Here is a 17,375-nt window from a genome sequence, read left to right as displayed (position 1 = left end):
CAAAAATGACAGGGGACAGAATTGCCTTGAAGTCCCAGATGAGAACTGTTTGCAACTCGCCTAAATGAAAGAATTTACTTTGAAATAAATTGGGGTTGGATTTAGCAGAAAAGGTTATGCCAAGACTGAAGCTCTACCATCACAGACTACAAAAATGAGGCTTGTTTTGCTCTCAGCATTGGCTGGAACTGGGAAGAAACTGCACCAAACTGCACCAAACACTGCAGCACTGGGGCCTGGCAGAGCCTTTGGTGACATCTCCCATCTAGAGATGGACAAGGGACAAGGGCCCTGAGCTCTGGGAGCTGGCCTCTGTCCTGGAGAGCCAGACCATGGGGAATGGCTGAGGGAGCTGGAAGGGGCTGCAGAATCCCTGAGGAGCTGGAAGGGGCTGCAGAATCCCTGAGGAGCTGGAAGGGGCTGCAGAATCCCTGAGGAGCTGGAAGGGGCTGCAGAATCCCTGAGGAGCTGGAAGGGGCTGGGGCTGGAGCAAAGGAGGCTCAGGGGCCCTCGTGGCTCTGCACAAGTCCCTGCCAGGAGGGCACAGCCGGGGGGGTCGGGCTCTGCTCCAGGGAACAGGGACAGGAGCAGAGGGAGCGGCCTCAGGCTGGGCCAGGGCAGGCTCAGCTGGGACAGCAGCAGCAATTTGCCCATGGAAAGGGAGCTCAGGCCTTGGCAGGGGCTGCCCAGGGAGCTTTGCAGTGCCCATCCCTGCAGGTGTGCCCTGGAGGTGGCACTGAGTGCTCTGGGCTGGGCACAAGGTGGGCACAGCTGGCACTGCATGGGCTGGCAGGGCTGTGCCAGCCCCAGGGATTTGGGGTTCTGGGATGCCAATGGAGACCCTGGGGTCAGAGCAGGGCTGCTGCAGCCCCCCAGACAGGTCTGGCAGGGCCTGGTGCCCCTCCTGGGCAGCCAAACCCACAGCGACCAAAGGGGAGCTCAGCCCTGCAGCCCCTCCCTGAGGGATCTCTGTGTCTGCCCCCATGGGAACATCCCTGATTCCACCTCGAGTGTGAAACCACAGCTCCTGGTAATGAGAGCACTGAGAGGGTTCCCATCAATCCATCCACACCTCTCCCAGTGCCAGGGGATGGTGCCACATTCTGCTCAGTGGTGCTAGTGACAGGACTTCGTTTTAGGAATTCCCAGTGTGGAACACCTTTGGCTTGGCAACTAGACTTCCTTCAGCTTGGAATCATCACTGGCATTTACAACTTGCTTATTTTTTTCCCTTGAGATGTTTCCATTTTATTGAATACAATTACTAATTTGAATTATTTTTTACAATTGCTACCAGTAACTCTGAGTCTGAAGTTTTTCCACAGTATCTGCTATGAGGAGATTGAGGGGTCTTGACAGAGCACCCAGCAGGTCAGAACAAGACCACAGAGGTGGACATTCTTTCTCTGAAATGCATTTCTGCATCTGTAATGTCACTTTGGACAGGCGTCCTGTAATTATTTTACTTAAAGAATGATGCTACATGCAAGCTTTCTGGCAATACTTCTGGTATGTGACTGTACTCAATGTGAAAACAAGGAATTAACTAAATCATCCCAAACCATCCAGCATTTTCTCTGCTCTGCCATGGTTAGAGGTGAGAAGGGAACCAAGAGGAGCAATCTTGTTGGGACATCTGCGTGAGTTTGCGAAGTCACTTTTCCCTTCTTGTGGATCCTGCCAGGTCGGGCTTGGATTTAGATCATTGCAGTCATTTCTGAGTTTGATGAGATTGGGATTGGGTTTAGATCATTGCAATCATTTCTCTGTGAGTTTGGTGAGGTTGGGATTGGGTTCAGAACACTGCAGTCATTTCTCTGTTAGTTTGGTGAGGTTTGGATTGGGTTTAGATCATTGCAGACATTTCTCTCTGAGTTTGGTGAGATTGGGATTGGGTTTAGATCATTGCAGTAATTTCTCTCTGAGTTTGGTGAGATTGGGATTGGGTTTAGATAATTGCAGTAATTTCTCTCAGAGATTGCTGAGAGTGGGATTGGGTTTGGATCATTGCAGTAATTTCTCTGTGAGTTTGGTGTGATAGGGATTGGATTTAATCATTGCAGCCATTTCTCTCTGTGGTGAGAGTGGGATTTGGTTTAGATCATTGCAGTCATTTCTCTGTGAATTTGGTGGGATTTGGATTGGATTTAGATCACTGCAGTCATTTCTCTCTGAGTTTGGTGAGGGCCAACACTCTCGGGAGGAGTTTACAAGCCTGGTGGCCGCCCCTCAGAGCACACGGAGAGGACGGTCCGGCACCAAAGGCTCTGATGTAAAACCGGGTGAGCCAGGGTGAGGGTATGGGGCAACGGCCGGGCTCGGGTCACCGGGGAGCTCTGTCAGTGACACGGATCAAGCTCAGGATCGTCCTCTGGATCTGCTTGCTCCTCACCCCGTAGATGATGGGGTTGAGCACAGCGGGCACCAGGATGTAGACGTTGCCCATGATGATGTGGACCAGCGGCGCCAGGTCCTTGCCGAACCTGTGCACCACGGAGAGCCCGATCAGGGGCACATAGAAGGCCAGCACCACGCAGATGTGGGCGACGCAGGTGCCGAACACCTTGAGCCGCTCCCTCCAGGCCGCCAGGCGCAGCACGGCCCTGAGGATGAGCAGGTAGGAGAGGCAGATGAGCACGGCGTCCAGCCCCATGACCAGCAGGATGGCGGTGAGCCCGTACACCACGCTGGGGGTGGTGTTGGCGCAGGCCAGGTTCATCACGTCCTGGTGCAGGCAGAAGGAGTGGGACAGGCGGCGGGGCCCGCAGAAGGGCAGCGGCAGCAGCAGCAGGGGCAGCGGCAGGAAGAAGAGCACGCCGCGCGCCAGGGCCAGCAGCCCCACCTTGGCCGTGGCGCGGCCGTCGAGCACGGCGGCGTGGCGCAGCGGGTGGCAGATGGCCACGTAGCGGTCGGCCGCCATGGCCAGCAGCACGGTGGACTCGGCGGCCGAGAGCGCGTGGATGAGGAACATCTGCGTGAGGCAGGCGCCGAAGCCGATGCGGCGGCTGCCCAGCCAGTAGAGGCAGAGGGTGCGCGGCACGGTGGCCGAGGCCAGCGCCAGGTCGACGGCGGCCAGCATGCACAGGAAGAGGTACATGGGCGCGTGCAGGCCCGGCTCGGCGCGCACGGCCAGCAGCACGGCGCCGTTGGCCAGCACGGCCAGCACGTAGGCCGCGCACAGCACCGCGGGCAGCCAGGAGTGCGCTCCCTCCAGCCCCGGCGGGCCGGCCAGCAGGAAGGACGGGCTGAGCTCAGAGCTGTTGGAGACAGGCATGGCCCCCAGGGACACTCATGCCAGGCCCGGCGCCTCCTGCTGCGAGGGAAACACAAAGGGGACGGTTTACGAGCCCTTTCCCATGGCTCGCGATCCCACAGGGCCATTCCGGGGATGCTCAGAGCTGCCACGCTGATGGAGCAGCTCCTCTCCGGGTTTTTTACCCCGTTATGGCTCTGTGCAGCAACATATGCACTGACAAAATGCTGACATTTGAGTTCAGGAATTGCCTGAATTCTCTAAAAGGCAGAACACCGTAAAATCAACCTTTTCAATTATAAACCTATCAGCTGAACTGGTTTGCTTTTCTTTTTAAAGGACAAAATTAAAAATTATAACAAAAACACCCGCAGATTTTCAGTGCTTTCTGTAATACTTCAGTGCTGCCTGATTTTTTCCATATGTTCTGTGGTGGCCTGTCAGAAATGTGCTCAGTGAGGCTGGAGCTGGCAGTGCTGCCTCCCACGACCCAGCCCTCCCCAGAACAGCTCACAGGCACAGGAAGACAGGGATCTTTCAAATGTTTTTGCACATACAAATTGGATTTTCATCCTATGAAAAACATGTATGGAAAAACCAGAATATCTGGAGAAGAAAATAATCAGATTGTTTACCTTATTCTGTATTTGTAGGTTTTCCAGGAGTGCTGTGATCCAAAGATGATGGCCTGAAGATACAGAAAAAGCTTTGCTTTAGGTACCTTTCTATTTTCAGGCAGCAAGCCAGTACATGGAATGAGCCCACCATCCCTCCTGCCCTGGATGGGCAGCACAAGGTCAAGCTCAACCTGAGCTTCCTGGTTGTTCCTTTGTGTCCAGTCTGTGCAAATCAACCATGCAAAGTGGTTTTATGGCAAGCCCTGCAGGTTATTAATGGAGTAATTCTATAAGTAATGTTGGGCTGTGAAACATGGGGTTTTTACTGCACATCTGTGCTGAAGAACTGAAATAGCATCAGGCTTTATTCTCCCGGTGTGGGGCTTTTCCATCTCAGATGTATAACAAGGAGCACTCACATTGTAGCTTTTTATACCCGATTTACACTCAGTGTGGGAGGACTGCTGCTGTCACTGTGCCCAAAATCTATTCCAGGGATGGCGCTGTCAGCCAAGCACTTGGATTTAGACACAAACAGAATGAACACGGAGCCTCAGAAATCACCAGCAGGTACTGAGGCACCTCAGCTGCCAGCCCTGATGGAATTACCTGAGTCCCACTGGAAAATCCTGCCCTCCCGATCATTTCCCGGAGGGAGTGGGGCTGTGGGACAGGCACTGAAACAACCCCTAGTGCTGCAGCTCGTCTCTAATTCTCTGGCACTGATAAATGAGTCAGGTTTTCATGAGTGGCTCAGGATTTGGGATTGCTGGTGGACAGAGCAGGTGCTGTGAGGGCCCGGAATTCTGCAGAGATGGAGGCTGCATCCATGCCTTTGAAACACCAGGAAATGCAGATTTATTTTCCTAGGGAGATCCAAGCAGCACCCCCAGCAGTAACCCACAGAATCACTGAGGCTGGAAATCCAGGGCCATTGAGTCACACCTTTGACCAATCCCCACCTCACTGAAGAACCATGGAATGGTTTGGGTTGGGAGGAACCTTAAAATTCATCCTATTCCTTCTCCTGCCATGGCAGGGACACCTTCTATGGCTCCAAGCCCCAGTGTCCAGCCCAGCCTTGGGCACTGCCAGGGGTGCAGGGGCAGCCCCAGCTGCTCTGGGCACCCTGTGCCAGGGCCTGCCCACCCTGCCAGGGAACAATTCCTCACTGCCAATGTCCCACCCAGCCCTGCCCTCTGGCACTGGCAGCCATTCCCTGGGTGCTGTCCCTGCAGGCCTTGTCCCCAGTCCCTCTGCAGCTCTGCTGGAGCCCCTGCAGGCCCTGCCAGGGGCTCTGAGCTCTCCTTTCTCCTCTCCAGGCTGAACCACCCCAGCTCTCCCATCTTTCTTCTCCTTCTTTCTCCTTCTCTGCCTTCTCCCTTTTTCCCTTCCCTTTCCCCTCCAACCTTTCTCTCTCCCTCTTTCATTGCCCCTTCACTGTGCTCTCCAGCTGTGCTGACAGATGTGCTGATAAATGCCCCACACTTTGCCCTCCAACTCCCAACAAACATTTCCTTACTGTGGCAGAGGCTCCTCAGGGTTTTTGTTTCAGAGCTGTTCTGGAGAACAGTGGCAGCCAGGAAACACAGACATCCAGGGATGAACTCTGGAAGTTTTCAGAATGGGAGCAGACTCAGAATCTTCTCAGAATTCTCAATTTCAGAGTCCCGTGTGAGGATGCTGCACGCCAGGCCTCTCCACAGCAAAGCTCTCCTCTCCTGGTTGTTGTTCTCTTCTGTTCATTTCTCCTGCAAGCTCCAGTTTAGGTCAGAGGTATTTGAGCAGAGCTCTCCCCTTCCCAGTGCCAGTGGGAGCTGCTCCCCAGGCTGAGTTCCTGGTTGTTGGTGTCTCACCCTGGGCAGGGACCCTGGGACACAGTGAGATAATGAGCACAGCACAGAGCAGGCAGTGGCCTGGCAATCCTCCCCTCGGGAATCCTCCCTGCCCTCTTGCTGCTGGTTTATGGAGCTGTTTCCACATCATTTTTTTCTGTCAGTTTTTTTCTCTCCAGCTACTGCACATGTGGAGCAGAACAGAGAGTCTGATCTGGGCCGGTGAAGTGCTCAGTGCCAGGCAAAACCAGGACAGTGCAGGGCTGGGATCCTGTCCTGGTGCCTTTGCAGCTTCATCCCTCCCAGGCAAACACTGACTGTTGCTTCATCTCCACCGTGCTCCAGACTGGCCAAAAGGTGGTTTGAGATAACAGAACCACAGCTCTGCCATTTGGAGAGTGAAATATTTACAGCAGGACGTGGCTCTCAGTGCTCTGGTGTGAGTGACAAGGTGGGGGATCAGTCACAGGTCTGGGAGAGCTTTTCCAACCCTGGTGGTTCTGTGATTCTGTTCTGTGACTTTGGGACACTTTATCCTGTCTGTGGGAGCCAGGAGAACCATGAGGAACCATGAGACCTCTGCCTGCCTGGTCAGACCCAGCTCCTCTGTGGGAGCCAGGAGAACCATGAGGAACCATGGAGAACCATGAGACCTTTCTGCCTGCCTGGTCAGACCCAGCTCCTCTGTGGGAGCCAGGAGAAGCATGAGGAACCATGAGACCTTTCTGCCTGCCTGGCTGACACCCAGCTCCTCTGTGGGAGCCAGGAGAACCATGAGGAACCATGGAGAACCATGAGACCTTTCTGCCTGCCTGGCTGACACCCAGCTCCTCTGTGGGAGCCAGGAGAACCATGGAGAACCATCAAACCTTTCTGCCTGCCTGGTCAGACCCAGCCTGCAGCAGAGCAAGGACGTGCTGGACATGCTGTCATCTCCCACCTTTGGGTGTCCCTGGGGATCTCCTCCCACCCCTGAGGGGCACAGCCAGCACCAGCAGAGCTCAGGGGGAAGGCAGCAGCACCATGTGGGCCTGCTTGTCAGGATGTTTAGCCATTCCTACCATGTTTTTGAACTCCTCTCTTTTTTTGCAGGAGAGCTTCCAGCCCCAGCAAACCCCCAAGCCCATCCAGAGGCACACCTGGCTCATCCAGTCCCACTCATCTGCAGCACACCCTGAAGATTTTAGGCAGCTTCAACCTCATCTTTCTGCATCATACAGACACAAAAAAGGCTCCCTCAAATCTTATGACCTTTCACAAGGAATAGATGGATTTTATTGCAGATGCTGCACATACATGACACTCAATGCAGAACAATGAATGGGACATTATTTAGACTTGGCATGCTGCTAAGACTCAAAAGCTTCCAAAAGAGATGCACAAGCAGCTGTTTTCTCACTGGGGATGGGCACAGCACTCTGAACACATGGGTGATGGCTGAGCATGTTTTTCAGAGGGGCTGAGAGTGCCCTGGGCCCCCAACAAGGCCTAATGAGCAATGCTCTGTGCAGGAAGGGAGGAAAGCACCATGCCAGGACACAACATGAAAGCTCACAGCTCTGGGCTGGGATACAGCACCCCAGTGGATCTGCTGCTCTTTTCTCTGGCAGCAACCTGCATGGATGGAGCACCAAGAGAGCAGACCACCAGCTCTGGGTGGGAAACCAGGCCAAGAGCTCTGAGCAAGGAACCAGCCCCAGGGGTCTGACAGAGAAACCAGTCCCAGAGAGCTGACACACAGCCCGGTGCCAGGGATCTGACACACACACAGACAGCCCAGCCCAGGGGTCTGACAGACACACAGCCCATCCCAGAGCTCTGACACACAGCCCAGTCCATCAGCACCTCCTGGCAGAACCTCTGGAGGAGGAAGCTACCAGTGAGAGCCCCGCTTCCTGCACAGGGCCCTGAGCAGGGCCTCCCGGATGTGGGTGGATTTGATGCTGTAGATGACGGGGTTGAGGGCAGGGGGGATGATGAGGTAGGTGTAGGCTACCAAGGTGTTCACCAGGGGAGGGACGTTCTTCCCGAAGCGGTGGATCATGGACAGCCCGATCATGGGGATGAAGAACACGAGCACAGCACAGATGTGGGACACACAGGTGTTCAGGGCCTTCAGGCACTCCTCCCTGGTGGTGAGGCTGAGCACGGTTCTGATGATGAGGATGTAGGAGAGCACGATGAAGATGAAGTCCGTGCCCACGGTGGACAGGAGGATGATCATGCCATAGAAGACGTTGACCTTGATGTCGGCGCAGGCCAGGTTCATGATGTCGGGGTGGAAGCAGAAGGAGTGGGACAGCTCGGTCCTGCCGCAGTAGGTCAGCCTCCGGAGCAGGAAGGGGATGGGGAGCAGCGAGAGCACGCCCCTGAGCACGATGGCCAGGCCTATCTTGAGCACGGTGCTCCTGGTGAGGATGGCCGCGTGCCGCAGCGGGTGCGAGATGGCCATGAAGCGGTCGAAGGCCATGGCCAGCAGCACGGAGGACTCGATGAAGGACAGGATGTGGATGAAGTACATCTGCGTGAGGCAGGCGTCGAAGCCGATGCGGCGCGCGCCGAACCAGAAGAGGCCCAGCGTGGTGGGCAGGGTGCACAGGGCCAGCCCCAGGTCCGTGAGGGCCAGCATGCACAGGAAACAGTACATGGGCTCGTGCAGGCTCGGGGTCCTCCTGATGATGAACAGGATCACGCAGTTCCCCAGCAGAGCAGAGAGGTACAGGGCACAGAAGGGGATGGAGATCCAGGGGTGAAGGGCCTCCAGGCCCGGGATGCCCATCATGAGGAAAGCTGAAGGCTGATGGAAGGAGCCATTGAATTCCCAGGGGGTGTGTGAGTCATGCTCCATCCCAGCTCAGCTCTCACATGGCCTAGACCTAAAACAAACCAACGACACAAACCCCACAGTGCTGGACTCTGTGCTGAGCCGAGGAGCTGCACATCCCTCCAGCTGCCCACCAGCCTCTGCAGGGATCCCTGAGCTGGCTGGGAACGGTGCCACACACAGCTCCTGTGCACCCATGTAACCCCAAACTGAGGGAAACACACAGCCCCTCTTCACCCATGTAACCCCAAACACACAGCTACACTCCTGTTCACCCACTAAACCCCAAACTGAAGGAAAAGGAGATGGACAGCTTTGGTTGATAAAGAGGGGGGAAAAAATAAATACTTGAAATGCTTTAAAATGAAAAGGAAACCATTCCACTGTTTCAGAGTCACCCCCAAATTCCAGGGTTTGAGATGCTCTGTGCAGTGAGCAAACGCCTTTTCTATGCTCATCCCAAGCACGACCAAGCTGCTAAGCCAAGGCTGCTTTTTTATGCCAAGTGGATATCAAAAGGTGTGAAAATTGTGAAAGATTAACCCTGACACTTCTTATTTAGGAAATCAACACTGGAAACAAATGCAAAATTTGCTGGCACTGGCCCTGGATGCCCAGAGCAGCTGTGGCTGCCCCATCCCTGCAAGTGTTCAGTGCCAGCTTGGAGCAGCCTGGGCCAGTGGAAGGTCCCTGCCTGTGGCAGGGTGGAACAGGATGGTCTGTAATGGCCCTCCCTGCCTGACCCAGCCTGGGATTCCACAATTTCCAGCAGCACAGAGAACCAGCCACTCAGACCCTCCTGCTCTCAGCTCAGGAGATGGTTCCCAGGGCAAGGTGTATTTTCAGGGGTACTCACAGCCAAGCCCTGCTCTTTCCACAGCCTTCCTGCCAGGGGGAGGGGAATAAATGAGCGAAACCCTGCACGCCTGTCAGAACTCAGTGCGTCCCTCCGGGTGTCCAGAGTTGCTGAGACCCCTGCCAGGGGGCTCAGAGACCCTGGCACACAGCCCAGAACACCTGTGGGCTTGGTAATGACCCGTGGAGCCAATTACCAGCTTTGTATGAAGACCTGAAAGCCACAGAAGTTTAAGTAGTGTAATAATAAAATTATCACTGGGTGAAAAAGTAGATTTTGGGGTTTTTAGAATAGGGGTTTTGGGGACAAGATGGAGGGACTTGGGCATGTCCAGTCTTTCTTCTTCTTCTTCTTCTTCTTCTTCTTCTTCTTCTTCTTCTTCTTCTTCTTCTTCTTCTTCTCCTCTACCTCCATCTTCTGCTGTGATGTTGGCACTTACAGATTGGTTTAGAGTAGAAACTCACTGTTTAATACAGGTGATAGGTATTGGAAAGTAATTGTAAACATGTTACACGTAGTTTTTAGTATGAAAAGATATTCACCACCATGGGGGCAGTCAAGAGTGCCTCTGTCTGTCCTGCTGAGCAAACCTCGGCTGGAGAGGAGAAAAATTTTTATAGATAAGGAACAATAAACAACTCTGAGACCAAGAACTGGAAAGCTCCGACTCATTCTTCAAACGTGTGGGCCAAAACAGAGACTTTGCACGTGTCTCAGGGCTGCAATAAACTGCAACCTTCCGAGACACATCCACAGGCTCTGTGTGGGGCCTGGGACGCCTGTTGGGAACAGGCAAGCCCAAGGCAAAGCACAAGGCAAAGCACAAGGCAAAGCCCAAGATGTTCCAAGTTCAGAGCCCTGGGAGGATCCTGGAAGAGTCTCTGGGGATGAACTGGAGGGGAGGAATGTGGGGGTGTTTCACACAGGGTCCCGAGCAGAGGGGAGGAGGCCTTGGCAGAGATATGGCAGTGCCTGCTCCAGCTCAGCAGTGACACAGGTAGGGTGGAGAACACCCTGGAATGATCCAGGAAAGAGGCGAGCTCAGCCCTGACAAGGGAAGATTTGTTTGAAGGGATCTTCCTCCAAGGAGGCATCAAGGAGCCGGACTGGGATCTTCAGGGATGGGAGGCAGCAGGGGGGAGCTGAAACGAGGGAGGTTTAGACTGAATGAAATGAGAAATGTTCCCCCATCAGGCACTGGAGCAGGCTGCCCAGAGGCTGCACATCTCCATGCACAGGAGTTTTCAGGACCCAGCTGGACACAGCCATGAGATGTCCCAGCCATGAGGCAGATGTTGGGCCAGAGATCCTCAGAATGCTCTCCAACATGAATGAGCCTTGGCACATCCTGCATGTCCTGTGACAGTGCTGCAGAAGCTGCAGGGTCCCTGACACCCTCAGTGACAGTGACCTGCTGGGTGGGTGGGGGAAAGCAGCAAAGGTGCAAGAGGAGCTAATTAATGCAAAAAAATGAGCTAATTAAAGAAAAAAAATATTTCTGACTTCAGTGCTCCTGCACCTTCCCCAGGATACAACAGTGTGCCTGGATTGTGAGCCAGAGGGTTTGCTGAAACACAGCTCATCGTTGATTACAGACAGTTCTTCCATGACGTATTTATTAGGGTCCTAATACGATTTTCTTCATTAGATTCTCAGCTTGAGAGTCTAATGTGACAATAAATCCTGCAGCTTAGCAAGGACAGACATCTTCCTGCTCCAGGGAAAGGGCAGCACATTACTGACGGGAGCTGGGGAAAATCCCAAACCATCTGGTTTTCTGCAGGCAGGGCAGAGCCACGTGTTGGCATCAGAACCACCCTGCCCTGCAGTGCCAGGTGCTGAAGGGACAATCTGAGCCCTTCCTCAGCAGAGCCTGGGCAGCACAGGGGGCTTGGGGCAGCTGCTGCCTCCATCCCCTGATGCTCCACAGAGCCTGGAGGTACCACAGCAAACTGCCCATGGTACCCCGCTCCTCACTGCTGGCTCAGAGCCCCCCAAAGGCAAGAGCTGCCCCTTTCTGCCAATGCAGCAGCATCTGGAGGGTGGGCAGCCCTGGCACAGGGTGCCCAGAGCAGCTGGGGCTGCCCCTGCATCCCTGGCAGTGCCCAAGGCCAGGCTGGACACTGGGGCTGGGAGGAACCTGGTCTGGTGGAAGATCTCCTTGTCTCTGCCATGGCAAGGGTGGCATTGGATGGGCTGTGAGGTCACTTTCTACCCAGAGCATTCCACAATCCTGTGATCTGAGCACTGTATTAACTCTGCTGACTCCTGCAACTGGGGCCTGGGTTAAAAACCTAAAAAATCTGAGTGTGTGCAGGCCTGTGACCCCGAGCACAGCTTCTGGCAGGCACCCAGAACTCTCAAAGACACTGAGATTCAACAGCTCCTCAGGAATATGGACATGGAAAAAGAGATTCTTGGAGCACCAAGGAGAGAGGGGACTGCTGAGAGCTCCCTGAGTCTGTAGGAGATGCTTCACTTATAAGAAAACCTTCCCTCAAACCTGACTTTGTCCAACTCCCACCACAGTGCAGAGGTCACTCAGAACTTCAGGATTTATTCACTCTGCTTCCCCTAAGCTACTCTTGTTTGTTTTGTGCCCCAACACGCTACAGATTCCACTCACAGATGGTTTTACCCCTCCGTGTCCCATGTGTGTGTCTGTAAGGGATTTGTATAAATACACACACATATATAATGTGTGAAATACATAAACAACCAGGCAGGCTTGTTCCTGTTTCTGTGTATTTCTGAGTGTGCAGGTAACTCACAGCTCAGCTCACAGCAGGCACGTGTCTGTCACAGAATCACAGAGCCACAGAACCAGATTGGAAAAGATGTCCTGGCTGGCAGTCACGGCATGGCCATTGCACCTTTGCTGTGCAGCCAAGCCAGGGGAGCAGCCAGCCTCCCGTTCCTGGAGGATTCCGAGTTCAGGGTTGGTGCCAGCCCTGGGAGGGGACTGCTGACCAAGGGCAGGGTGTCCCTGCCCAGTGCTGAGGTGCCCAGCCTGGCCGGCAGTCACGGCATGGCCATTGCACCTTTCCTGTGCAGCCAAGCCAGGGGAGCAGCCAGCCTCCCATTCCTGGAGGATGCTGAGTTCAGGGTTGGTGCCAGCCCTGGGAGGGGGCTGCTGAGCCATCCACAATGCACAGGGTATCTCCTGCCCGGTGCTGAGGGGCTCCTGCTCCCCTGGAGCAGCCCAGCCTGCCTGGGAGGAGAGGCCAGGCTCCAGGGCAGAACCCTGATGGAGGACACGGTGTCCCTTCTCATGCCTCTAAAGCCACCTCCTGATTTTTGCCTGTCTCTGACCTTAATGCTCAGCAGTAACACAAATGCTGGTGTTTATGTCAGTGAGGGCAGGAGCAGGGCCCTGGAAGCTGGGGCTGGGGCAGGCTCAGAGCTCTGCTTCTCCCCACAGAGGAGACCTTGCTGTTCTCTCAGCAGCATCCCTGCCTGCCCCGGCACCAGGTGAGGGCTCAGCCAAGGGAGCAGGATCAGGGCTGGAGCTTTGGAAAACCAACAGATCAGCAGGGGGACCCTGGGGACGCAGCTCCCAGAGAGCCCCATTGCCTGGTGACACTGGGGACAGGACAGGGACCATGGCCAGGGACATTGCCACGGCTGAGACGGCCCCAGGAGTGGGAGAGCAGCTGGATGGCACACCTGGCCACAGCCCATGGACACCACCATGGCTCCACAGGAGATGGCAGCAGATGGCAACAGCCCCTCCCTCCATGCAACCACCCACTTTGGTGACCACCCAACTGGCACTGGGGCCATGGGGACCACCAGAGTGGCACTGGGGACATGGGGACCACCCGACTGGCACTGGGGACATGGGGACCAGCAAGTGGCACTGGGGCCATGGACACCACCAGAGTGGCACTGGGGACATGAGTACCACTGGTGTCACTGTGCCACCCAAGGGGCTCAGGGAGCAGCCCTGGAGCACAGCTCCCACCCGTGTCACTGTCCCACCAAAGGGCTCAGGGGCACAGCTCCCATCTGTGTCACTGTCCCACCAAAGGGCTCAGGGGCACAGCTCCCATCTGTGTCACTGTGCCACCAAAGGGCTCAGGGGCACAGCTCCCATCTGTGTCACTGTGCCACCAGAGGGGCTCAGGGGCACAGCTCCCACCCATGTCATTGTCCCACCGAAGGGCTCAGGGAGGTGCCAGCCATGGGGCACAGCTCCCACCCATGTCATTGTCCCACCGAAGGGCTCAGGGAGATGTCTGCACTTACCAGAGGTGCTGGGGTCTCTCGGGGTCAGCTGTGTCAAGGAGCAGAGGGAGATCCCATGTCCATGTCCGTGTCCGTGTCCGTGTCCGTGTCCGTGTCCGTGCCCCTGTCCCTGCCTCTGTCCCTGTCCCTGTCCCTGCCTCTGTCCCTGTCCCTGTCCGTGTCCCGGTCCCCAGGGCAGCCCTTTTAACGCCGCCCCTGCCCGCTCAGCAGAGCCCCAGCCGCGCTCCCGTGCGCAAGCAGCGGGAGGAGTGTGTGCAGCAAATGAGCATTTCCATTTATGCTGCTCTCCCAGCAGGCAGGATTTTCTCCTGATAGTTTGCTGGTGACATGTTTATGGCTCCTGGTGATTTATGGCTGCCACTGCTGCAGCCACAGCGCTGGCAATGCACATAATTTTTATTGGGAGGGTAAATCTGTGGTGGAAGTCATAAATTTTGCAAGAGGAATGCTTGCAGCATCACTCCCAGGGAATGACAGAGGGGAAGTTCTGGCTGTCTCCCCTTGACCGGTGAGACACCAAATGCTTAATTAAAATCAGAATATATTGCACAATAAAAACAAACTGGATGTCACGAAGGCAAACACAGCCCCAGGTGTCCCCTGGGGTGGCCCAGGAGCCATTTGTGTCAAGATGTCTGCTGGCAATAAGTTTATCTTTGCCCTCTCAGCTGCGGGGTGGAAACTGAATTTAACCACAGTTTCTGTGCCTGAACCAGCCAGGGAGAGCAAATGGGTTTGTCTCATGTGAGGTGTCAGTAGAAAATGCAGGCTCTGGCCCTAAATGCCACCTCTGTGCTGGGGCACTGCCCTCCATGGACACCAGGAAATTCACAGAATCCTGGGATCACTGAGACTGGAGAAGTGTCCAAGTCCACTGAGTCCAACCTGTGCCCAAACTCCACCTTGTTCCCAGCCCAGGGCACCGAGTGCCAGGGCCAGGCCTCCCTTGGGCACCTCCAGGGATGGGGTCTTGTAAAGGTTTTCACATGGGAGGGACAGGACAAGAGGATCGGCCTCAGGCTGGGCCAGGGCAGGCTCAGCTGGGACAGCAGCAGCAATTTGCCCATGGAAAGGGAGCTCAGGCCTTGGCAGGGGCTGCCCAGGGAGCTTTGCAGTGCCCATCCCTGCAGGTGTGCCCTGGAGGTGGCACTGAGTGCTCTGGGCTGGGCACAAGGTGGGCACAGCTGGCACTGCATGGGCTGGCAGGGCTGTGCCAGCCCCGGGGATTTGGGATTCTGTGGGATTCCATGACCAAGCCTCCAGCCCTTTTCCCTCCCTCCTCACATCCCTTCCCACACTCCTCCCAGCCCTGACCCCCTGAACTCTGCCCTGCAGGCTCAGTTTATGGGCACTGGCCCAGCCTTAAAGCACAAACACTTCCAGCACCTGCTGCGGTGCCAAGGGAGCTGTGCCCATCCCAGCTGGCTCCTGGGAAAGCTCCTGTTGCTTTCCTAAAGATGGGAAAACAGCTGGAAGCTGCTCACACCCTCCCCACACTCAGCAGTACCCCTGGGAAAGGGAGTTCAGCAGAAAACCACCAGAGAGGCTGGGTGGGAGCACAGCAGGGAGATATCCCTGTGGGGAGCTCGGTGTGGGCAATGCCTGAGCACAGAGCAGAGGCACTGCAGGATTTGGAGCACATGGGGTAAGATCAAACAGTCTCACACCGTGCAATAGGGGGGTTAAAGCAAGCTGTGCCCCATCCCTGGGAGGGTTCCAGGCCAGGCTGGAGCACCCTGCCCCAGTGAAAGGTGCTCCTGCCCATGGAGGGGCTGAAATGGATGGCCTTGGAGGTTCCTGTGCAGCCAAACCACCCTGGAGTTCAATTCCACTGAGTAAACCAAAGAACCCTCCATCCTGCCATGCTGCCACCAAGAGTGGCTGTTAATGGCCATTTGGGAAGGTCATTTTCAGATTATCATTCCCTTGGCAGGTGTCCCAGCATCTGGCAATCAATTCAGAGGTTTCCTGAGCAGAGCAGCACCTCAGCCACTGCGGTTCATAGGAAACAAAAAATCTCTCACCTGTGGACTTGTCTGATCCTTTTGCACATCCTTTGGGATCCCACCACATCCAGCAGTGATGGGTTCCATAATTCCACTCTCAGCTCATGTTAAAACCTGCTTTTTTACTTGATCAAAATCATAGAAAGGTTTGTGCTAGCAGTGACCTCACATACCAATTTATGAATATTCTTTAATATATCTTTCTATATATTAAAGAAATTTTAATAAATAAATATGGTTTAATATTTTTATTTAATATATAAAGATATATTTAATTTATAATTATTAATAATTAAAATGGTGACTTTAACTGGGATCAGCACAAACCCCAGGTAAAGCAGCCCCAGGAGGGAAATGGTGACTTTAACTGGGATCAGCACAAGCCCCAGGTAAAGTAAGGGGAATCGGCCAATTCTGCGGTGCCATGAGTGACACACGGGGTCCCATGGCCTCACAGCCCTCGTGGCCAGTGAACGAGCTCTTCTTTCAGGGGCAAACATTGACACAGTTAATGGCTGGCTGGGTCCATCAGGGAGATAACCAGCGGGGGCTCAGGGGGGCACAGGGAGTGGGGCTGCACAGGAGCAGACTCCATTCTCAGTGCACGGGATGGAAAATCAAACAGCCCAGAGACATCTGCAAACAGCAGCTTCTGCTTGCCCACATTGGGCAGAGAGGGCAGAGAGGTTCAGGGGCACAGCTCGGGTATCCCTGGCTGAAAACAGAGCCCAAACCCCTGCCAGGCTGAGAGCGGCACCTCAAAGGGCCCGGAGCAGGGACACGGGGCTGGGGCAGGGGCAGGAGGGCCCCGAGGTGCCCTGGGCAGCCCAGGCTGGAGCAGCCTGAGCTCAGAGCTCCCCGGGGCTGCAGCTCCTCCCGAGGGGCAGCGCAGGGACAGCTCCGAGCTCTGCTCTGGGACAGGGACAGCACCAGGGAGCGCCTGGGGCCGGGCCGGGCCAGCTCAGGCTGCACAGCAGGGAAAGGCTCTTGCCCAGAGGGTGCTGGCACTGCCCAGGCTGCCCAGGGAATGGGCACGGCCCCGAGGCTGCCACAGCTCCAGGAGCCTTTGGCCGGCGCTGCCAGGGATGCCCAGGCTGGGCTTGGTGGGCTCTGGATCAATAATCCCTGTGGGTCCCTTTCCACTCAGGATATTCTGGGTTTCTCTGGTTCTAAATAACACCTGGGATGCAATAAATTCACCCTGGTGGGGAAGGGATGCAAGGCACAGCTGTGACACCCCTGCTGCTTGGTGGTTCCAGGGACAGCAGTGCCCAGACCCAGCTCCACGCCAGGGACTCCTGCACAAACAAGGGTCATTCCTGAGGGGAACGTTCCTGCTCATTCCTCCCAGTCCTCCTCCAGCTCCCATCCCCAGCACAGCTGCACCAGCATGGCTGGCAGGGCAGAGGGCACAGCATTGCCTGTGGAGACACCACTGCTCTGCCAAAGCAACAATAAAGGGTCACTGAAAAGCCCACTTTGATTTCTGGAGCATTCCCAGGTGAACAAAACGGGCCAGGTGGATCCAGGGGCTTCCAGGGACAGGGACAGCTGTGCTCTGCTCTGCAGGAGGATTTCCTTCCTAGGAAGAATTCATTTCAGGGTTTCCAGGTTGCCTGGCCACATCTAGATCAAGGAGGCAGGGTTGAGGTGCTTGAGTGCTGTGTGAATTCCACATTTTTCTTCACTTTGTTTCACAAAGTTTAAAGGCACCAAAATTCCAGAATAAAGAATCA

General features: G+C 55.2%; 2 protein-coding genes across 2 annotated transcripts; both read right to left on the bottom strand.

Moving 5' to 3' along the window:
- Positions 1 to 2,323: 2,323 nt before the first annotated feature.
- LOC131554688 (olfactory receptor 51E2-like) lies at positions 2,324 to 3,283 on the bottom strand. The gene has a single exon (XM_058800239.1). The coding sequence runs from the start codon at positions 3,272 to 3,274 to the stop codon at positions 2,324 to 2,326; it is 951 nt and encodes a 316-aa protein (XP_058656222.1). The 5' UTR covers positions 3,275 to 3,283.
- A 4,295-nt stretch (positions 3,284 to 7,578) lies between these two features.
- On the bottom strand, positions 7,579 to 8,553 carry LOC131554606 (olfactory receptor 51G2-like). Its single transcript, XM_058800128.1, has one exon. It carries the CDS (start codon positions 8,551 to 8,553, stop codon positions 7,579 to 7,581), a length of 975 nt encoding a protein of 324 aa, XP_058656111.1.
- Positions 8,554 to 17,375: the final 8,822 nt, after the last annotated feature.

The sequence above is a fragment of the Ammospiza caudacuta genome, chromosome 2, assembly GCF_027887145.1.
Source record: "Ammospiza caudacuta isolate bAmmCau1 chromosome 2, bAmmCau1.pri, whole genome shotgun sequence".
Classification (NCBI taxonomy): domain Eukaryota; kingdom Metazoa; phylum Chordata; class Aves; order Passeriformes; family Passerellidae; genus Ammospiza; species Ammospiza caudacuta.
This window is presented reverse-complemented; position numbering and strand designations above follow the sequence as displayed.